General features: G+C 32.2%; 1 protein-coding gene across 15 annotated transcripts in view; it reads right to left on the bottom strand.

Annotated features, from left to right (window-relative positions):
- Positions 1–23,346, bottom strand: part of LOC143242439 (serine/threonine-protein kinase atr-like) — a 92,027-nt gene that overhangs the window by 42,407 nt on the left and 26,274 nt on the right. For 14 of the 15 annotated variants that reach the window (XM_076485824.1, XM_076485825.1, XM_076485826.1 and 11 more), the window contains exons 4-5: positions 21,524–21,681; positions 5,583–5,718 (exon numbers count right to left, since the gene is read on the bottom strand). In XM_076485824.1, coding sequence (XP_076341939.1) covers positions 5,583–5,718; positions 21,524–21,681 — 294 coding nt within the window. The remainder of the gene's footprint in view (positions 1–5,582; positions 5,719–21,523; positions 21,682–23,346) is intronic. The other variant, XM_076485835.1, reaches the window with a different exon arrangement.

The raw sequence follows: 23,346 nt of genomic DNA, 5'->3' as shown, positions 1-23,346 counted from the left end.
AAAACGTTAGGAAGTGGAGAAATAAAAATAACAATAAATACACACAATACCATATGTTTACTGTGAAAGGCCTACAGTATCATACGTGACTATGTTTACTGTGAAAGATATAAGGTATCACGTGTGACTGTGCTTACTGTGAAAGATATAAGGTATTATGTGTGACTGTGTTTAATGTGAAAGATATAAGGTATAACGTGTGACTGTGTTTACTGTGAAAGATATAAGGTATTATGTGAGACTGTTCACTGTGAAAGATATAAGGTATTATGCAAGACTGTGTTTAGTGTGAAAGATATAGAAGAAAGATATAAAGTATCACGTTGTGACTGTGTTCACTGTGAAAGATATAAGGTATTATGTGCAACCTTGTTTACTGTGAAAGATATAAGGTATCACGTGTGACTGTGTTTAATGTGAAAGATATAAAGTATCACGTGTGACTGTGCTTACTGTGAAAGATATAAGGTATCACGTGTGACTGTGCTTACCGTGAAAGATATAAGGTATCGTGTGTGACTGTGTTTACTGTGAAAGATATAAGGTATTATGTGTGACTGTGTTTAATGTGAAAGATATAAGGTATCATGTGACTGTGTTTACTGTAAAAGACCTAAAGTATTAAAAGGAATATGAGAGGATAATGGATGATGATTTCCTTGATAAACAAATCCCAATTCAAGGGGAGTGGAAGACTTGTAATATGCATGAAGAAAAAGTTCACATACAAAGGGCAACACTAAATAAGAACAGTTAATCTTGTGAGAGATGGCAAGTACATTGAAAATACATTTTCAGTATAGGGAAAATTAAGACTTCTGATATGGTAATTATCTACTCTCACAATATTAGCTAGAATCTTACATTGATAACAAGGAGGGACCAGTGTGAGGATATGACAAAAGAATATTTTAAAATTATCTGAAGGATATCTTGGAAATGAAAGAATCAGATCTTGAGATCATAGAAAGGGGAAGTGGACCATTTCTGAGCCAGGGATACTCTTCATCCGATTATGGAACGTGTGAAATATAAGGGAAAAAAATGAGAGGAGTACATCAGAGTGAGAGAGAATGTGGCAAGAAAGTGGTCATAACCAATACTGTAACTCAATCTCAAAATAGGAAAGGCAGGTAAACAAAAGATACACCCCTAGGTGTACAGCAGCTTGGATGCAATGGACTACACATAGTAAATCAACTACTTTCAAAACATGCCCATGGGATACCAACATCCATGTGAGTGTAGAATAAAGAGCATACCCTCTTTACCTCAATCCCATGAAATGGGGAATTGAAACCCACTCTAATTCCTGGGTATGACACTAGGATTAGATCTGAGCTATTGAATTGGTATCAACAGAATGTCTGTTGCATGTAATCAACTCTCATAACTGTGAAATGGGCCAGGACCATCCATAGACAATATCATACCCCTAATATTAAGATGAGAAAACAAGAAACAAGAGATAGCCAATGACAGAACCAGAACAATTTCACAAATCATTGCTGTGACCCACAGCCAAGATGGAGGAAATTGAGTTAGGAAGATAGTTAACTTGAAATATGTGTGAGAACTTAAGTAAATGAGTTCACTCTAAATTCAAAACCTTCTTATAGTGTAACAACATTTAGTTGAGAGTAGGATGACAGTTTCCAATAAAAGGGATGAATTACATCTTGATGTCTCATTCTGTTGTCAATGGTTATCATAAAGAGAAGAATATCACATCATCTACACCCATAAAATACCACCACCCTATTCTGTAATTGATTGGTTATTGTGAGTAACTCATTCAGCTGGGTGCCTTCAGGGTCAACCACCTCAGCAATTTGGAACTGGAGTTGTAAGGATGCCCATACTCCACTTGAAGCAAGGAAGGTGACAATGTGGTGGTGAAATCCAAAGCAGTATCACCACATAACCACAAAATCTTATTTTGAAAAATCAAACCATACTGAGTTATTAATTCTAGGAATGATTGGGATGGACAACAAACCCCTTCTGTTTTCCCATTCAGTCCAAGGGTGATACAGTCTGGGATGGGCTTGGTTATGAAACACAAAATATCATGAAAATCATGAACCTATATGTGATTTTGTGGAACACCCCATCTCAATGGTGAATGTGTGAAGCCATGGAAGATAAATTGAACACATCATGGAAGTACAGTGTGGATTTAAAGTTTAAAAAAATCCTGGTGTCTGACCACAGAACAGGATCAAAATAATGATGAATGAAAAGAAGACCTGTGAAAAGAAAAAGGAAAGTATAAATAGAAACTTAACAGTCAGTCACACAGAATTGTGAAGAATGGCTACAGGTGGAAGATAAAACCCCAAACAAAGAGGAAACTGCAATATAATGGAAGACTTAGAATGGATGACAAAGGCAAGCAAGGGAAAAGTGAAATTGTCAGATCTGATAGGAGTATACCCAGAACAAATTCCAGGAGAAATAGACCAACTGAAACAAAAGATGGACCTAACTGGCAAAAAAAGTAGGTAAAAGATCATGAACAGAGGAGGATTGCCAGAGGATAAAGAAAACTTATCCTGGTAGGAAGCAGTATGTCAACAAAGAGCTCTCACTGAGCACAGAAGCCTACACGGATAAAGTCAAGGGGAAAGATGGAAAATGGAAGAAAAGGAGGAATCACCATCTCGAGCTGCTAACAATAATGCCATATCCCCAAAAGTGATAGAACCTTGTGAGCAGTAAATACAACCTTAAAAGAAAAAAGCTCTTCCAAACCTAAGCACTGTCAAATGAGAAGTGATAGTTCAGTAGAGGAGTGTAGAAGGAACCACATATGTCAAATGAGTATGTCACACGACGATTCGGATGAGAAACGCATTGAAATCTTACAATTCCAAAAGTGGGGAGCGGAAGGTTTGAAGCATGTGTAAAGTTCACATATGTGAGAAAAGATAATCATTATGTTGGAATTTCATATTTTTTTAGACCTAAATACAGCTTACTTACTAAGCTTGATAAATTATAGTGGAATTCTACAGTACTGATATTGTAACTTATGACTATTTTGTTTATTTATACTGTATATTTGTTACCTGTAAATAACAGTATTGTAAATACGTATATAATGTATAATAATTGAAATGTGACTGTATTTTGCACAATCCTTTTCCACTACAACACAGTCAAAACAGGTCACTCTGTGGATAGTAAAAATTAGTTCCATATAACTTAATACAGTAATATGACACATGTGCACTGCTTCACTGTAGCTTCTGTATTGTTAGGCATGCATGGATGAAAGGTTGTTATAATAAAAATAATAAATATATATGAATGTATAATGTTATAAGATTTAAGCTATTTAGTCTAAACATTTGTGTTTTCATGTTATACTCTGTTGTCATCCCAGAATGAAAAGGGCAAAATTTATATATACACACACACACACACACACATATTTTGTTTTTTGGTTACGAAATCAGTAAAATCAACCAAACCTACACAGAGATTCATTAGTAAAAATAAAGGGCAAAACATAATGTTTTTCCTTAATAAACATTTGATAAGTTTTTGAATGTTATATTTTGTATGTGAAATTTGAAAATTTTCTGATGCATGAAAGTATTTTTCATCTCAAAATGTTGGATAAGAAACATGCAAAAAAGAAAAAGAAAAGCTTACGACTTCATAAAAAAAACACAATATTTTGCATAACAAATCTTGTAATATTTATTGATAATATACCAAGTTCCATCAAGATATATTTATTAATTTAAAAGTAATAGCTTGAAAATTGTATCAAACACAAAATGATTATAAAGCCAGTCCCAGAGACTAAGCCTGTGTTAAAAAAAAGTCACATATACAATCAACATAGATTCGTTATACAGTACAGTTCTTGAATTCTGTGTACACCAAAAGGTCTCCTCAAGAATAATTACTTCTTGTTACAAACTTTAGATATTGGCACTTTATTAACAACCCTATAATCTCGAGTGTGTCTAATATTTTTCACTATCTACAAATACATGAAGCTCAACAGGTCTTTCACTCACAATAATGAAAAGTCCAAAGCAATATTGCAACTTTATCAATGGGTGCTTCAGAACACAGGATACAAACATTATCAGTCTACAAAGAATTTTATTTCAACACATTAAGTCTATTTGTAAGTAATGAATGAGCTTATAAAAGTGAAACCTGTTAGTCCTAAAATTATGCAGATGTAGCTTAACACTGTTTCAGTGAAGAAATTCCTTCACTTTTAGAAGTATATTCTCTTCTCTAAATACATTTCACTTAGAAACAAAAGTGACATTTCTATATTTTTTGCCCTCCCAGAAAACTGATTTGCTGATTCCACACAAAATTCTATGTCCTGAACAATCTTAATGTTCCTACTGACTAGTGATAGTAGTGGATTTGTAAAGACAACACTGAGGTCTCTTCTCCCTGGTTTCACTCAATTTTATGCCACTAAAGATGGTTAGTTTATGTTTTCACTTCATGCTCTTTTTTAACAAAAAAAAAAAAATTTCTGTTGGTGCCTGGCACACCTTTACTACTTCATATAGCTGGAAGGTCTTGTCTTAGGCTCCATGCAGGTTGGCAGAAGTTTATCAACTGTAGTAATGTTATTAACGGAGTTACAAAATGTTATACAGGGTGTTCAGAAAGTCACTGTGCAGTTTTGTAATTATATGTCTATTCAGTCTATTTCAAGCCAGCAACTGACATCAGTGTTTAGAAACAAAATAAGAAGGATCCAAGCCAACAGGGGTCACTTTTAATATTGTTTATAATTGTTATTCATATTTACCTCCTGTATTCTATATTGAAACATGTCTGTTAATAAATATACAAGTGCACAGTGACTTTCTGAACACCCTGTACAAATGATCTTTTGATAGTTTATTTATTCTATTTACCTGATGACGATTTAAAACTTTCTCCATTTACAGTGTGTTTCAGTGGCGAGTTATGATTGTCACAATCTGTATTTTGTTCAAAGCATATATACAATCCAAAATGGTATGCAGTATTTGAAATATATAAAAGCACATTCTGCTGTCATTCGTAAGTCCAGGATTTGGAAACACACCTTAAAATGTGGCTTATGTTTTGTTGCACTGAACTTCTTCACCCATTTGTATCCATATTTTGAAGACCACAGGAGATTCAAAACATGTTTGTCCATATTTCAGAACATCATGTTACAAACCATTTGTTGGGTAAGAAAGCAACTGGGTAATGTAAACTAAATGTCATATCTCACTGAATATCTAGTGATTACTGTGATCAACAATTTGTTTTGAGATTTCTGAAAAAATTTAATATCTCATGTATAGTGAAAGAAATAAATGGCAAGGTTCATAGATAATTAAGATTATATTTTAAACTAATTTTTTTTAAATAAATGATTAAGTTTTAACAAATGAAAAACTTAAATTTAAGTAAAGTGAAAATAAAGTATTTTTCAAATCTGTGCAACTTTTGTATAGGTAGTCTAATTATTCTAACCATTTCTCATAAGTATGTCAATGTGAAATAAAACCAATAACACAGAGTCAAAAGACACACTTCAGTATAAAATAACCACTCACTTGTATTCTGGTGTCTTCAGCTGCTAGGAAAGACCTAACTAGCTCTTGAACCAAATCATAAGCAAAGTTTTCATCTTCTACACTTAAATAAAAAAATGAAGACTTTTGGTTCTCACTCAATCTCCTCATTTCTAATCTAAAAACAAAACAAAAAAAAGATAAACATTTATTTAAGTTTCAACTCAAACTTCTCTACTTCAAAATAATCTGTATTCCTATATGTATTCTTGAGACAGCTAATATGGATATTAGAACTTTAATTAACATAAAGCACAGAAGAATATTTTGGTCTTCTCATGTAATCTTCAGGTTAACAAAGAGAGAGTTTGCAACTGACTCTGCTTTATGTTAATTAAAGTTCTAATATCCATACCAGCTGTCTTCAGAATACATTTTACTTGAAGTGTGTTTCTCATCTTCACGAATGTATTCCTATATATTACAAATAACTTATGAACTGTTGTTTAGAGATGCACATAAATTATTCATGCAAGTTAATGTAAAAAAAAAATAAAAAAATGAAGGGCTTTCCAACATCTTTTCTAAAACTTGTCATTTACTGGGATCTATTTTACTGATTTTAACAGATACACGAACTCCAATAAACTAAGTTTATTATATTTTGTAACAAAATAATTGCACTGAATACAATAAATAAACTGCAGTGAGTCCAATACAGCTAAAAAACAATAGAAACAGGTTACTGAATAAGTACTACTGAATTCTTCAGTCTTCATGTTCCCTTAATTATACTTTTTCAATTTCAGTGCAATAACAAGTGATATGAGCCTTGCATCTTTTCCCTAAATACTGTTCTTTACCTGCAGTTTGCAACAAAAATCAACTTGTATTTATTGAACACATTACTTCAACTTGCCAAAAGGATTGCTTTTAAACCTGACTGACTGCTTAAACATAAAATACATCACCATGCAAAATAATTCAGTAAAATAGATTCAGTCATATTGTCATGAAAAACTTCCTTCACATTATTATGTACATAACCACTATTTTAGACTTTGTGATGTTTCTATATAATTGTATTTCATGACTGTTAAGCACTTTCTCATTTTATTATGGCAATTCCACCTAACAAAGAAATGGAAACTTTGTTAATCAAAACAACTTTGATATTTCTACATTGTGTTCAGTTGGTTGGTGTTTACTGGCACAAACCAACTAGACTATCTACACCAAACAAGCAGTAAAATAGGAAAAGGAATGTCTTATAAAAGGCAAAAAAATAAATTAAATTAAAACAAAACAATGTCCAAAATTTGTACAAAAGATCTAAATAGAATTAAAAATGCAAATGGCCCATAAAAAGTTAAAGACATGAGGAAGTCGGACAGTGTTACCATTTCCAATGTCAAGGGTAAACCCATACTTAAGGCATATAGTAAATGGTGCCATCATTTTCTTTCACTCAAAATTCACGCAAGGGAAATAAAACAACACAATGATACAACACATTAAAATCTTACACATCAACTGCCAAGGAAATCTCAAAGACAAAAGGATAGAAATATACAACATAAACAAACATATAAACGCCAACATAATCATCGTTTCAGAAACACTTTGCACAGAAAAACAAAACACCACAATCCCCGGATTCATCTCACACAGCATACCTCACTCAGAAAACAACAGAGGTATAATAACTTACTTTAGTACAAAAATATCGCAAATAATCTCAATAGAAGATTCCTTCAAATCTGACATTAATGAGACCATTTTTTGTAATATCCACTTTAACAACCGGTTAACTATTCCGATTCTAGCCATATATTGCTCACCAACCAAAGACATCGACATTAACTTCCTTCAAAAATGTGTTAATCGTAAACCCAAACCAATTATTATTGGAGATTTTAATTCACCGCACACAGAATTAAGGGGTAACAGAGACACACGCAGAGGATCGTGCATAAAAAAAATTATCTCTAGCAATAAAATGCACTTAATTAATGACAATACACCTACACACTTCTCAGCCGCTAACGGCTCATACGATGTACTCGATTTCATCATTGCACCCAAGGACATGGTTAACAGAATATCTAACTTTAAAGTGCATGATGAAATCACCAGTGACCACTTCCCCATGTCATGTATGATTCACCCGCGCCACCCTGCTGTGGCGTACGTGACTCCTTCCGCATACACCTACACTGAAACAGACTGGCTCACTTTTAATGCCTCTCTGGACTCATACCTACCCCATCCAATCGAACATGTAAATAACAAAGCAGAACTAGACAACTATGTTGATCAAATTACAGAAGCCATAAAGAAAGCCATAAAAACACAATTCCTAAATCAAAAAGAAAACAATCACTTATTCAATGGACTCTAACACCAGAAATTCACGCACTAATAATCAAACGCAGACAATTAAGACGAACACACTACATCACACGCGATCCACACATTAAAACAGAAATCAATAGAACAAATACAAAAATTAAACAAGAAATTAAAAAAGTCAGAGAAAACAATTGGCATAACTTCTGCAAAAACTTAGAAAAACCAAGAACAATCCAAAAGAATTCTGGAAAAAATTCAAGAGTATTGCTTCAGACAAAACACAAATCACATGCTACAACACATCACACACAACAATAAAATCGCAAGGACGGACGAAGAGAAAGCTGACTTATTAGCTGACTATTACAAATCCGCTTTGAGCGATTTAAACTCAGTAGATTTCGACACACAACACCAACACCATGTCAACAACTACATAAATACAAACCAAGCTCCATTCTCACCAGGATTTCCCGGAGAGACACTAGAAGCATACTCAAATTCAATCAATAGAAAAATAACCATATCCGAACTAAAGATTAATATCAAAACTTGAAGAACACTTCCCCGGACATGACCAAATACCAAATATTATTCTCAAAAAAGTTCCACTCTCCTACTACAACACCTCACAAACATCATGAACATTTCACTAGCGACCGGGTATTACCCTGACACGTGGAAAAAAGCCATCATAACAACGATCCCCAAGAAACAAACTAACAGAACAAATCCAGATAATTTCCGCCCCATCAGTCTGTTAAGCTGTCTTGGCAAACTGATGGAGAGAATTATCTCCAATCGTCTCCTCCATTTTGCGAATCAAACAACATCCTTCCAGAATCTCAAAATGCCTCCAGAAAAATAGACAAACAACAGATCACCTAACACGACTCACCGAATCAATCTACAAAGCTTACAACAACAATCAAGTAACCATCGGGGTATTCCTAGATGTCAAAAAAGCATTCGACAGCGTTTGGCACAACGCCATCAGATACAAACTAAATCACCTACAAATAAATCCTACGATAGTCAAATGGATTTCAAATTTTTTAACCAATAGAACAGCACAAGTAAAAGTCAATAAAACCATATCAAAATTATTTAATATAACGGCAGGAGTGCCCCAAGGATCAGTCCTCTCTCCACTTCTATACATAATTTTCGTCAGTGACATACCTTTTCCAAATCTAACATACACACACAATTCACAATACGCAGACGACATCGCAATCTGGAGCACCTCAAGAAACCCAGTAATGGCCATGTCTCGCGTACAAGAATCACTAAACAACGTCTCAACATGGAGCAACAAGTGGAGGGTCGTGTTAAATCCGACAAAAACACAAGCAATCACCTTCTATAGAAAACTAAAGAAGCAAAGAAAAATCTAGAAAAATAAAACTATCACTTGGAAACACAACCATTAACATGAGCAAAAACATCACATTCCTTGGCGTCACTTTCGACACAAAACTAACATGGAAAAAACACATAAACAATATACACTCATCAATCAGAAAAAGGATTTCATATCTAAAGACTATAACCGGTAAACAATCGAAATGCGCACCGAACACCATTATACAAATATACAAGGCTTACATCCGTCCACTAATAGAGTACGGATGTCAAGTAACATACAATATGTCAAACAACACACTCCAAAAAATCCAAGTACAACAAAACAAAATATTAAAATCCGCATTCAGTTTACCATCTTTTACGCCAACAAATTATCTACACCAAATTAGTAATTTACCAACTATAAGAGATAGAATAACAGAACTTTCTCTCAAATATTATCTAAAAGCAGAAAATAGAAACAAACTAACGGCATCACTACACAAATTATCAAGTGCACCAACAAAATACATATCACCTTACAACATATTTCAAGAATCACAATCCACTCAACAAAGAATCTAAATAAATAAAATCTATGTTATTAACATGAATTCCTTTTTTTCAGGTACAGGGCACACGACAGGCAAAACTTTCGGCGCCTGTCGTGTGAAAGTGGGTTTTCTCGGGGCACTCCGTTTCCCCACATCAAAATCTTCAGACATTGGATTTCTAGATCCCAACCTAGGCAACCTTTTTGCCAGACCCAGAATCGGGCCGTTTGATTTGATCTGAATTTGAATGAATTACATTCACGTTCACATCTGCCCAACTTTTTTCTTTTCGGGACAGGTCCCGGCCTTTCTTTCCACTGCTGCCTTTGCCTCCACCCAAAAAAAAGTCAAGAATAATAACGATAATTAATTTATTAAAATAATAATAATAAAAAAAACCACCACTTAATCTTAATAACAATCCACGAAAGGGGACGAAGAGGAACTACAAAGTTCCTGAACACCCCAGTTGGAGAGAGAACTCTTCTGATTTCTCTCTCTCTAAACTGAACACCTGCCACGGTAGTTTAGTTAGTTAGTGCCATCATTACAATCATAAGTTTGGTTTATTGTGACTTGAGTGTTACAAAGGCCACAAATTGGTGGCTCAGTCGCAGATGAAAGAAAATAATGAGTTAAAAAGCTGTGACCAATGCATAACCTAGTAAGGACAACTTCCCCCTCTCAATCATTTGGAGAAAAACCTTGGCAGGTTGTACAGAGACACCGTACTTTAAACCATATGCATAAATAGGAATAGAAGAATGGTTTGAAAGATATTTAGTAAAGAGATAGTACATTCAATTGGAAATATCTGCCTTCCTCAGATGACTCAAAGAAAGATAAACAAGTGGGAATGATAATAAGCTATTGCAGTATGGGCTGATCAGTGGAAACAGCAATGACATCCAATGGCACACCCAATTCTACCAGTGCACCTGAATATGAAGGCTAAAAAGAAGAGTGGCAGACTGTCTATTCTAAAAGAGCACAGCTCACTGAGGAAGATAGAACCTCAAGGGAATGCTGTGGTAAGGATTAAAGTTTAATAGCATATTGCCAGAAGCAGGGCTGAAAAACCTGGACCTGGGCAATCACTGGAAAGAATGGTGGGAACAGAGTGAGGAGTAGACACTGACTTGCCAATTCACTTATCCAAAGAGGGCAAAATACTCTTCACATTGTTGGAAAATAAATCTTTCTGCACTCGCACTGCAGCAGTGGTACATAGTGCAGAAGCATATGTCTGAAATGGAGTTGGGGAAAAATAATTTCTGAGTTTCAAGCTAAATGTTGTCAACTGTTTTAAAACACTGTACCTCTTTCTCCTCCACCCACCTAAGACAAGGACAAAAGTAAAAGAGGTGACAACCACTACTTTTAATGCAATGTGGTTCCAGTTTGTACTCATATGCATTGTGGTCTTTGCCACCACAAAAAAGTGCACGTCAAAGAACTACGATGTGATGTCTTTGAAATCAAAACTGCTGGCACTGAAAAAATCAGAGAGGGTTAGGAATATACCCACACCTTACAATTCAGGTAGATGTCAAGGCAGACAGATGTAACAATTTAAATGTCAAAATTACGACACTGGTTGGCAGCATAATTCTGTCCTTGCAAGTGAAGAAATGGCTGCACAACAGAAACTCCTTGGTTGCGGAAACAAGCAAGAATCTCCAACTCAGGAATGTTCTTCAAATTACTCTCAACAATTACTCCTTGTAAAGAATTCACAGTAGCAAGGGGGGAGTAACATCAATGGGTATATCCCCAATGGCCTTAAAATTCAGGAGGTGTTCACTGTGTTTTGGGGTTGATATTTCCACAAAGATGTCCCCAAAACATAGCTTCTTGATGGACTTGGGAAAGCCAATATTCCACTTTAATCCCTTTTAAATGAAAAAGGGAGACATATGCCCTAAGGATTAATCAGATAAAGAATGAAGGATTAAAAATTGTGCTACAAGATCTGATGGTTGTGGTGATTTTCAAGGATTATGGAATTCATAAGAGTGAGAGGAAGATTTACTACCCATTGACCCTGCCCACAATGGAGTCCTATGAGGCTACACGTTACAATGCTAAACAAGGACATTGCAGCTACACCAGGGTTTCATGAACATCATACCCGAACACCAACATCTGACACAATGTCCACAACACCTGTTGAAAACGTCCAAAACTGGTTCTCAGGTTAATCCTGGAAGGGGTCACCACAAGGCCACCCATCTACAGAAAGTAAACTAAAAATATGGAACCTTTCCTGGTAAGACCCCTTACCACACAAAAGAATCACACCAAGCACATAGTGTTCAGCCTTTAAATTTTCTTATACAATAATATCTATTATTTAAAACACAATCCATGAGTTAGGGAAACATTTATGGTGGGTTCATCCTTCTCTCAAAGTCTAAGAGTACAATACAAGATTTGGTTCTTCTGTTCTGTAAAGCCATTTTCTTTGCACTAGGGAGGGGACACTATACTTTACTTGTTGATTTAAGATAACTAAATGTGAGGGATGCAAAAAGAAAACACTTTTACTATTTTGTGCAAGAGGAACAAAATCCAGCCAACTGTCAAAAAAAGGACAGAGTGACACACATGTAGCTTATTAGATTTAGGGCATGTATCTGACTTTACTTTACATGCATGCTTTTGAATCACATGTCAAAGTTAATTTCATTATTAGTATAGATGTATATGTAGATTTTACTAAGTAATAACAATAAACACATCCAACTTTTGTTACTGATCATGTTTTTATTAACCAGGAAATCACTGCTCATGGTCCTGCAAACAGTTGTGGATTAATGTTATAAAAAATAGCCCTAGTCATTCTTATTCCTCATATCAACTTCATTTAAGGTGGGTGTAGTGTTTTGTGTCCGTGACTGTGCTGTGCACATTGGAGGAGACACACTCCACTTCAGAGGTGCTACCTGGAAGGGCTGCAGCAGTTGTCACAAGTTGGTGAATTAGTGAAGAGAAATGTGTGATTTTATAAATGAGAACAGAATGTGATTATATGTAGTTCTTATTGGTGTCTTTTATCACTTCCTTCAGCTGGACAGAAGATTCATCAATATCAAGGCTGTACTATTTTGATGATCTCTATTCCACTCTTTTAAATTAATAATTTTTTACAAATATTATTCATTGAATACGACTTTAATAGTATCTGTTCTTCACTGTATAAATAAAAGCATAAATATTCTTCACTTCAAAAAATGCAAAAGGATCAACCAGAAAGTGTTCTGGACTTGGAAGGATGTAAATAGGCCTTTACAGTTACAACATATCAAGAGTGTTCTTAAAAATGAAAGAACCTACAACATCAAATTACTATGAAAGTGGTAAATTCAAAAGGACACAATCCTGATGAAAATAATTTTGAGTTTGAACACCTTTGGTAGACCTGTAACATTGCATCACCATGAAAGTTTTCTCAGCTCTAAATGTTACAAGACCTGTAATATTAGGTAGTCATAAAAGTGTTTTTGGTTCTAAACGATGCAAAAAAGACCTGTAATAGTCATGAAAGTGTTCTTGGTTCTAAATGATGTAACAAGACCTATAATGTCAAATAGTCATGAAATTATTTTTGGTTCTAAAATAATTATTTTACAGATAATAAAATAATGATATTACAGATATCAGATAGTCATGAAAAGGTCATTGCCCTTGAAAGAAGCAGCAGGCTCTTCATTATTATATCTTCATGGAACTTTCCTTGGCTCAGAAAGTTGTAATGGGACTTGTAATGTTATGATTTCATTAAAGTGCTTTTGAATTTAACCCTCTCATCATGAATTCAGTTAAAATGACCAAACACATGACCTCTTTGTACTCATTTCAAGTCTTAAGAAAACTTGGTAGTCTTTCAGTTAACATTACAAGTCTTTCACACACAACAAAATCATATTTTTTGAAGTATTTTTAACAAACTACAATAAAGGTTTGTCTGTAAATATATAATGTATTTGTTTTGAGGATGCAGTGTGTAAAGATTAAAAATATTTTTTTCTCCTCCAAAAAAGTTTCAGTATTCCTTTGTGCAATTTATAAAACCACTTAAATACATTTCAAATGTTTTTCCCAGAAAACTTCATATTTCACCTTTCATTTTCTCTACCCTATCTTAAAACCAGATCAGTCAGTTCGATTAATCTCCTAACCACCATTAAATAAAACTAAATTACCCTCTTTTATTCTTAGAATTGTAACATGAAACTACTTTTGTTTATCTGATGTAGTTTTAAGCTCATAATAGTGCACATACATTTATAATCAAATTTTGTTTTCTTGCACTTTGAACCTTTTCTAGCTACTATCTGTGCCATTATAAGGTTTAAATCACTTGGAGCACATGCAGTTCATTTGGGTGCCTTGTGAAACACTTTTATCATATTATTTATTTTATCTAATTTAGTCTTTACTAACCTAAAAAAGATCCCTACTTTTATATTTTAGTTACTTTTATAATAATAAATAACAAACAAACATGAAAATCAAGAAATAAAGTATTTACCAAAACTTCTTGTTTCTTGCTGTTGATTGTCAGTGAAACTTAAGCCTGTTTTTTATACTAATGGTAGTAATGCACTAAACAATTATTATTTATTTAAATAATATACTGAAGATCACAGATTAACTATGCGACAAGAGACTTTACAATTTTATCCAAGCTAGTCATTGTGATTCCTGTGGGAACCAAAGTTGTATTATAAGTGAAATTCATGCCAACCTAATCAAAACATAATTTAACACATCAATTGACAAAAGAAAAGCTTGACTTTCTACTATCTACAAGTAATATGTAATTAAATGTAAGAGAGAATTAGTAACAAATTCTGAAAAGGAGGATGTGACAGATGGCAAGGGAGGATCTGATTTTCTATTTGATAGCTCTGTAACCAAATAAAATTGAAAGTAGCAACAATCACAGTTAGTGAGAGATTTGTTTTAGAATTTCGCACAAAGCTACTTGAGGGCTATCTGTGCTAGCCATCCCTAATTTAGCAGTGTAAGACTAGAGGGAAGGCAGCTAGTCATCGTCACCCACTGCCAACTCTTGGGCTACTCTTTTACCAACGAATAGTGGGATTGACTGTCACATTATAACGCCCCCACGGCTGAAAGGGCGAGCATGTTTGGTGCGAATGGGATGCGAACCCACGACCCTCAGATTACGAGTCGCACGCCTTAACACGCTTGGCCATGCCGAGCCGTTAGTGAGAGAAACAACAATTTTATAGTAAGTACTTTAAGCTTAATTTTGTACTTTTCAAGGGGTGGTGGGTAAAACAGAGAAGAGAAGGAAGAATACTTAGGAAAATTCAGGATGTTTTAATATTACCTTGTAGAATTAAGAACTTAAAACTTACATACTATTAAAATATGGATTACTAGTCAAGTTCTTATGTTATAATAATTGTTGTATCATAAACAAAAAGCAGTTTAGTAAAAGTTTGAATGTAAGACACTAAAACTTTGTATCATGTGCAGTAAAGGACACCAGGAGTGAAATAGGGTCGATTTATATGACCAACCATGTGACCTCTTTGTACTTGTTTAAAATCTTTTTAGATTAAATACTTTTAACTTTCAATATAGTGTGTATATCTTCACAAAATATGGCAGTGTTTAATTTTATATTGTAAGTCTTTAACATACAAATATATCATATTTTTAGAAGTATTTCAAATAAAATAAAATAAATATTTGTCCATAAGTATATTGAGTATTTTTTTATTTTTAAAGTCCGTGTGTCAAGTAATTTTCACATCTAAATTAAAAATACTTTTCCTTATCTCAAAGTCTCAACATTCCTTTATTTAATCCCTAAGACTTCCTAAATACATTTGAAACTGTTTCTTTTAACAAAATTTGATAATATATGTATATTATTTCTCTAACCCACTTCAAAATGAGATTGGTAATTACGATTAACTGTGCAACCATAAAAATAAAATAAAATCTGAATTACCTACTTTAATTTCTATAATGACTTCGTATAGTAATATAACAACCCATTTGTTTATCCTAATTAGCTTTAGGTTTGTAACAATATGCATTTATTTATATTTAAATTTAATTGTTTTATTGATTTTTTGAGACATGACTTACTACTCTCTGGATGCTTATAAGTTGTAAATAACTCCGGGAATGTGCAGCTCCATTATGCTATTGAATTACATTACCAACGAGCTACTAAAGCTAGTAAAAGCAGCTTACATGTGAACCTCAAGAAGCATCTTTATTTTATTATACATAAAAAATAACCATGAAAAACAAGAAATAAAATACATCACAAATATTTTTTTGTTTGCTCTCGGTTGTTAAAGAGAGTTAACCCTAATTTTTGTATACTATTTATTCATTGTATTGCAATTAATGAGTTTTATTTAATTAAATACTACTCCAAACAATATAAACTAATAACATGCAAAAAAGTATACAAATTCCATTACCCCTCAAAATTTTTCTGGCTTTCTGACTAGAACAATGGTCATTACAAATTAATCCAAGCTAGTCATTAAATTTCTTAGAGGAACATTGTTCATACTCTGAGAGAAACTGACATTTAACTGTTCAGAATAGAATGTTATACAACACGGCATTTGATAGATGAAAAACCTTGAGTGTCTGCTGGTTATAGGTAATATATAATTAAATGTATGAGTGAACTAGTAATGAATTATGAAAGAAAAGATGTGATGGGTGGGTGTGGCAGAATGGGTCTGATTTTATATTTGATAACTCTGTAACCAAACAACGTTGAGGACTATAATAAAAGTGGTTTACCTGAGCAATGACAATTTTATGGAGAATAGTTTATGTACAATTTCATACTTTTTTAAAGGATGATGACAGGATAGGAAAAATTCTGTATTTTTTCAAATATTACTTTATAGAGTTAAGAACTTAAAACTTATATGCTATTAAAATATAGATTATTAGCTAATATTTTATGCTATTCTAATTGGTATAACATAACCATAAAGTTATTTAATAAACATTTTAATGTGTGACACTAAACCCTCGTGTTATGCACTGTAAAAATATCTCAGTGGATAGGGTAAAAGGATGCAATGGGATACATAGCATCATATCCTCATTAAAATGTTTTTTGCTCTGAAAGATGCAGTAGGGTTTATATTATTACATCTTCATGAAATTGTTTGTGGCTCAGAAAAATGTAAGAGGAACTTTGTTCTAAAGGATGCAACAGGACCTGTAAATCAGATCTTTGCGAGTGTATTTGACTCTGAAAGATGTAAAAGGTCCTCTAACATTAATAGAGAGTGAGAGTGCTCTTTACTTTCAAGTATGTGACAAGAATTGTTTACCTCACCATGATTCTGAACAATCATCAGATCAACAGGAAATTGCTCTTTACTATAAAAATTTAATATAATATCTAGCATTAAATTTTTAAGCAATCGTACACTGCTCTAAAGTGCAGATCTGTTATTAATTCATACCAACTATCAGTTAAATGCTCTTTTATTAGATATAAAAAAAATGTTTGTACAGAATTGCTCTATCATAGAAGAAAGAGAGAATATTAAACATTTATCTTATAAAGATATAACAGAATATGATCCTCAAAGGTAAAGTGCACTAGTAGATGTATCATCAATATTATATTTTCATAATGTGTATTACTAAAAGTGTTTTAGTACAAAAAAACATTAATATATTTATGAAAGCTTCAACTGCACCTACAAAAATGTTGATCTTTATTTGTGTCTCTAACACAGATGCTTTGTTTTTGTTTTAAGATATTCACAGAAACTTATTCATTGGCCATCTGCACTAGACACCCACAATTTTTAACTGACAATTTTGAGGAAAAACAACTAGTTATCAAAATCCACTGCCAACTCTTGTCTGACTACTCAGTATGATTTGGTTGTCATGCTTACAATGCATGCACAGCCTCAAAGTGTAAAGCATGATTTTTATTTCTAGTAATAAATGGTGGACAGGCATATGAAAAAGTCAAGCATATTAACCAGTAATCTAAAGTTGTAAAAAAGAATAACATAAATAAATATGAACTTCATACATACCTGTTTTCAACAACTAAAAGTGGAATATAGTAGCAACTCCTTGTGGGTGAAACTGAAGAAGGGGCAGTAAAGCAGTCATCACCTGGTTAAGAAGGGATCCAAGAGATTGCAATTCCACACTGACACAAAGAAACAAAAGGTTAAATTCTGTATTATATAATTTTTTAATGATTAGTCATACTTTCATATGCCTGAACATGCAACTATGACCAAATCCCTAAAACCATGATATTTTATGAAAACTGAAATTAGGATGCCATATTATAAATATGCTAATAAAAAACTAAAACAAAAACATAAACATGTAATGCACATAAACAGCACTTATGAAAACCAGATTTTGAGTGAGAACTGATAACAAAAAATGGACAATTTCTATTTTGGTCCTAAAATATGTTATAGATTCTTAACTTTTAACTCTTTCAACATGGGCTCGGTCAATTTGACCAACCATGTGACCTCTTTGTACTCATTTAAAATCTCTTTTGACATAATACTTCTAACCTTAAATAATAGTGTGCATATCTTCCCATAGTTTGGCAGTTTTCAGTTAATGTTATAAGTGTTACACAAACAAGAAAAATATTTTTAGTGAAGTATTTTCAATAAACTAGAGTAAAGATTTGTCAGTGAATATATGGATCACTCCATTTGCAAAGTAATTTTATGTTGAGATTAAAATACTTTTCTCAATCTCAAAAATTCCAAATTTCCTTTGTGTCATCCCCAAAACCTTTTATAGACATTTTAAATGTTTGTTTCCAGTAACTATTTACATTTCATCTGTTATTTTCTCTACCCTAACTCAAAATGCGATCAGTCATTTTGGCTGACCTGGTAACTGTAAATAAAAACCTGAAATTTACATATACCTGTTAAGAACAGAATGTAATATATCATTTGACACATAAAAACCTTAATTTCCTATTGTTTATAGGTAGTATGTAGTTAAATGTACAAGAGAACTATTAACATATCTTGAAAGAGAGGGTGTGACAGGTAGGTGTGGTAAAAGGGGTTTTCTATTTATATCTCTGTTATCATGCAAAATTGAAGACAATAAAAATATGGTTTGCCTGAGCAATAACAATTGTATAGTGAGTAACGAATGTTTAATTTCTTAATTTTTCAAAGAATTGTGAAAAAATAAAGATGACAAGATACTTAGCAAAAATACATAATGTGTGTCATACTAAGGGAAATTCAGAATTTGAGTTAACATTGTCTTGTAAAAGTAGGAGCTTAAAACGTATACTGTTAAAGCATGGATTATTAGCTAAGCTTATATGCTACATTAATTGGTACAACATAAACAAAAATTAGTTTAATAAAATATTGAATGTAAGACACTAAAACTTTGTGTCATGGTCAGTGAAGAATACATGGGTCAAATGAGTTAATAGTTACTGAAGAGATGAGATAGACAGATGGAATCTTACCTTCACATTATGACAACGAGATAAGTAGACTGATCCTAACCTTCATACATAACTAAAAAGACAGATTTTTTACATTTAAGATCGCCAGGAAAGTTTACAGATTTCAACCACTACAAATCATTCAACTTCAGTAAATTAACTTCAGACATTGAATATCTTTGTTGATAAAAAGTCAGCTTGTAAGCAGTGTCAAGCCATCCAAAAATAAACAACTGGCTAGCTTAAGCAAAGTGTAACAATATCAACTCAAAATTAATTTGCTTGTCATGGACCTGGACTGTCAATACAATATTCAGTTCTAGACAGATAGAAAAGTCAGTATAGTTTATAAGTTTTTAAAAATTCTTGTATATTGACTAATATTTGCAATACTACTATCACAAACCGTAGTTATTGTTTTTGTTGTTGTTTGTATATTAAAATATATTTGTGTTAAGAAAATTGTGTGTATCAATTTTGTTAGCAAATATCATAAATTTGATACATATCAAAATTCAATTAACTTCTAAATTAAAATTTCACATGAGAAATCCTTATAACATCTAGTTAGCTTTATCAAATGTTTCTTAAGAAGAAATATTTTATTTCATGTCCATTAACGAATTTCTACATGGATTCAGTCGATTTGACCAATTTCGTAATCACCATATAAAAATACAAAACCAATATAAATTATGCTTTTTTTTTACTCAAGAATGACTACAGATTACAAAACATAAATGTTTAGACACAACTGCTTAAATCTCATGACATTATACATTTATATAGATTTACTATTTTCATAATATTGACTTTTCAGCCTGTTTGGCTAACAATTCAGAAGTTACAATGCCACAGTGCATGTTTGCTAATGTTAATGTATCCAATAATATAAAACTGACCTTTAGGTTTTACAAAGTGACCTATATCATCTGCATTTTAGTGGACTAGTATTTGGTAAAATACAGTCATATACAATTATTATAAATTGTATATTTATATAGAACATTACTATTTAAAAACAAATTTTCTTAAACTAATTTATCTCAAAATGTAGAGCAGTAAATAACAAAGTAAGCAAACAATTATCAGTTTTAGTTACAACCTATGTCCTCATTGCTGTTTGTCTTAGCTTGCTAAGCCTTCAGAAATGTCCCATGTGGAGGTTATGAAACAAAATTTTCTTTTTTGATATTTTATATGTACATTAGAACAATCAAACAGTTATAAATTACTATACTGATAACATAGAATTCCATTATAATTTATCAAGTTTAAAAACTAAACTGTATTTGTATGAAATAAAACAGGAAATCTAGAACAGGCTAAAGACTCAAATTAGCAGCATGAAGGTTTGTTTCGAAAGAAAGAGAGGACACCATCACATTTGAAAATGGCTAGGAAAATCATTAAAAAAATATTCTGAGCTTCTGATTGTTTTTTCAGATCATATATAGAAGTAAATGTATATACAAGACCATTTCTCAAAATGAAAAGATACGATTCAACAAATATTGTTATAGTTTAGAAAATTAAAAGGATAAAAGTGTTTTTTTTTTTATTTCAGCTTATCCATTTGAGTTCCTAGTTGGTACATCTACAGACGTTGTGTTTTTACATCACAAGCATTTAATTTGAACCAGTGCTACATTCAACACAACACAAAACATATAAAAATTGAAGTTTTGGTGTATTTGTTTAATACTTACTTTTAAACTACAAAATTAAATACTGTATAATATCAAAATTTGAATTATAATCTACAGTTTGATACCAGAAATAGAGATAAATTCATAAAACTGTATTTCAATAAAATTTTGAATGCAACTTAATAAATGTAATAACATGGCCTTTGACATGTGACCCATCTGAAAAGGGTTAATAAAAGTCATATTATTCCCTGCACAATGCAATGCAATACTGACTAATCACGAGTACACACTCCCAATAGATGTGAAAGATAAGTCTACAAAGATCATAAACACTTAAGACAACAAACCACATCAAATCAAAGTAGAAGTTATTAAAGAAATATTTATAAAATATTAGACACAATGAAAGAATATTATTTTCAAAATTGTTTTTTAGAGTTTTCTACACTTTTACCATTTTCAAGACCCTATGGAATCAATAAAATTATAAAAAAATGTGTTTAAGTTAAGAAATTTCATTAGATAAGTAGATTAATTAAAAGTTACTTTTCTTGCAATTGCAAAGTAAAGAAAATATACTTATGAACAAAAGTGTTCCAGGCTTGAGTACAAATTTGAGGGAAATCTTCCTCAGTAAAATGAATAGCTATCTTTAGAGTAGCCATCACTTTCATCCTCACTGCAGTAATGTGCTTTGGACCCATTAGCTCCATAATAGAATTTAAACTTCCTAATGCCTAAAATAAATGAGAAAATTAGTTTTAGATATAAAAGTTCTCTTTATGTATTTAATGAATTTTGAGCAGTTGTAAAGTTCTAGATTTTTTGTTTTATGAAAAAAAGTGTCCAGGTTTTAAACATGAAAACTCAAATATATACTACCAAAAATTAAGCACATAAGTGTCATACAGTGACACTGGTAAAACTTCTTACGTTTGTTTAAAATAAACCTGTCCAACAACAGTAATTAAATGAAATTTCTGATGATATAAAGATAGGGATGTTGCAGCTACAGTTTACATTTTAAAACTCGATACACTTAAGAGAAACTGCTACAATCTCTATACAGAATAACAAACATTTCATGTTTGCAAAACTACAAAAAATTCATTGATGTTGTATCACTAAGTTTAATACTAGCAAGTCAGTTCTTTAAAAACCTTAGAAACCAACAAAATTTCTTAATATTTCATTAATGTCCACAATTAGTTAAACAGGATGGAATACAATTATGTAACTACTCAAAATATTGTCCAATATTTGGATGTGTTGTTCCTACAGGCAAGCTTATCAATCCTTGTATTTAATGTATTTAGAGGTAGGAAATAATTAAATGTAAGCCTAATACTACAATATGAAGCTGATTGGTTCCATATATAAAGCACAAACCATATTCAAGAAACACTTCTATGGGTAAATGGTACATACCAGAGTACTGACCATTAGTGACAAAACATGCACCATACTCTAATTAACTCTAAAAATAACATATCCAAATATCCTACAAAATTAAACTATATTTTCTGTGAATAGATAACTGTGTTCCATTCAGTATTAAGTCTATAATTTTTTTTCCTATGATAAATTCATGGGAGGATAACGATGAAGAAAGAGCTCGTTCTTTTATTGGAGCTAAGATGGTTAACTTCATCACCTTCATCCAGCATGATCAACTCTAGTTCTTATAACGTACAACCTATAGTTACTATTTTGGATGATTACATCAGTTTCAACAATTCTTAGGATAAATGATACATAACTGGAACAGCACCTTACTAACATACAGACTTTTACTTTCAACCATAAGAGCTTTGTCCAACTGTATGAGTCAAATAATGGGATTCACGGTTACTTTCATAACAAACTCACAACTGAAAGCATGAAGAATGTTCAGTAGCATTATATGTCAAACCCTGGACCCTACAAGCTAACCACTGGGCAATGCCAAGCCTGTATTATTCATACAGGGAGTCTTTGCTCTTTCATAAATATTTATTTACATAAATTTCACTTTCATATTTTCAATATGACTTTAAGATTATAAAGTTTTTTTTACTAAATAATGATAACAATAGTTTAACTTAGAAAACCAATCATAAACAAACATGTTTTTTTATACTAAATAACAATAGTTTAACTTAGAAAACAATCATAAACAAACATGTTTTTTTATACTAAATAATGATAACAATAGTTTAACTTAGAAAACCAATAATAAACAAACATGTGATATACATAGAATTTTATGGAACTGATTTTACTTTCTTTTAAGATAAATAAAATAAAATATACAAATGAATCACAAAACTTTCAAGCAATAAATTTAAATTTCCTAATTATCATGTAATAAAACACCTACTAGTTTCTTTTCCTCTAATGGAAAATTTGCATTAAGCAACTGG

Source organism: Tachypleus tridentatus, unplaced genomic scaffold, assembly GCF_004210375.1.
Source record: "Tachypleus tridentatus isolate NWPU-2018 unplaced genomic scaffold, ASM421037v1 Hic_cluster_2, whole genome shotgun sequence".
NCBI lineage: Eukaryota > Metazoa > Arthropoda > Merostomata > Xiphosura > Limulidae > Tachypleus > Tachypleus tridentatus.
This window is presented reverse-complemented; position numbering and strand designations above follow the sequence as displayed.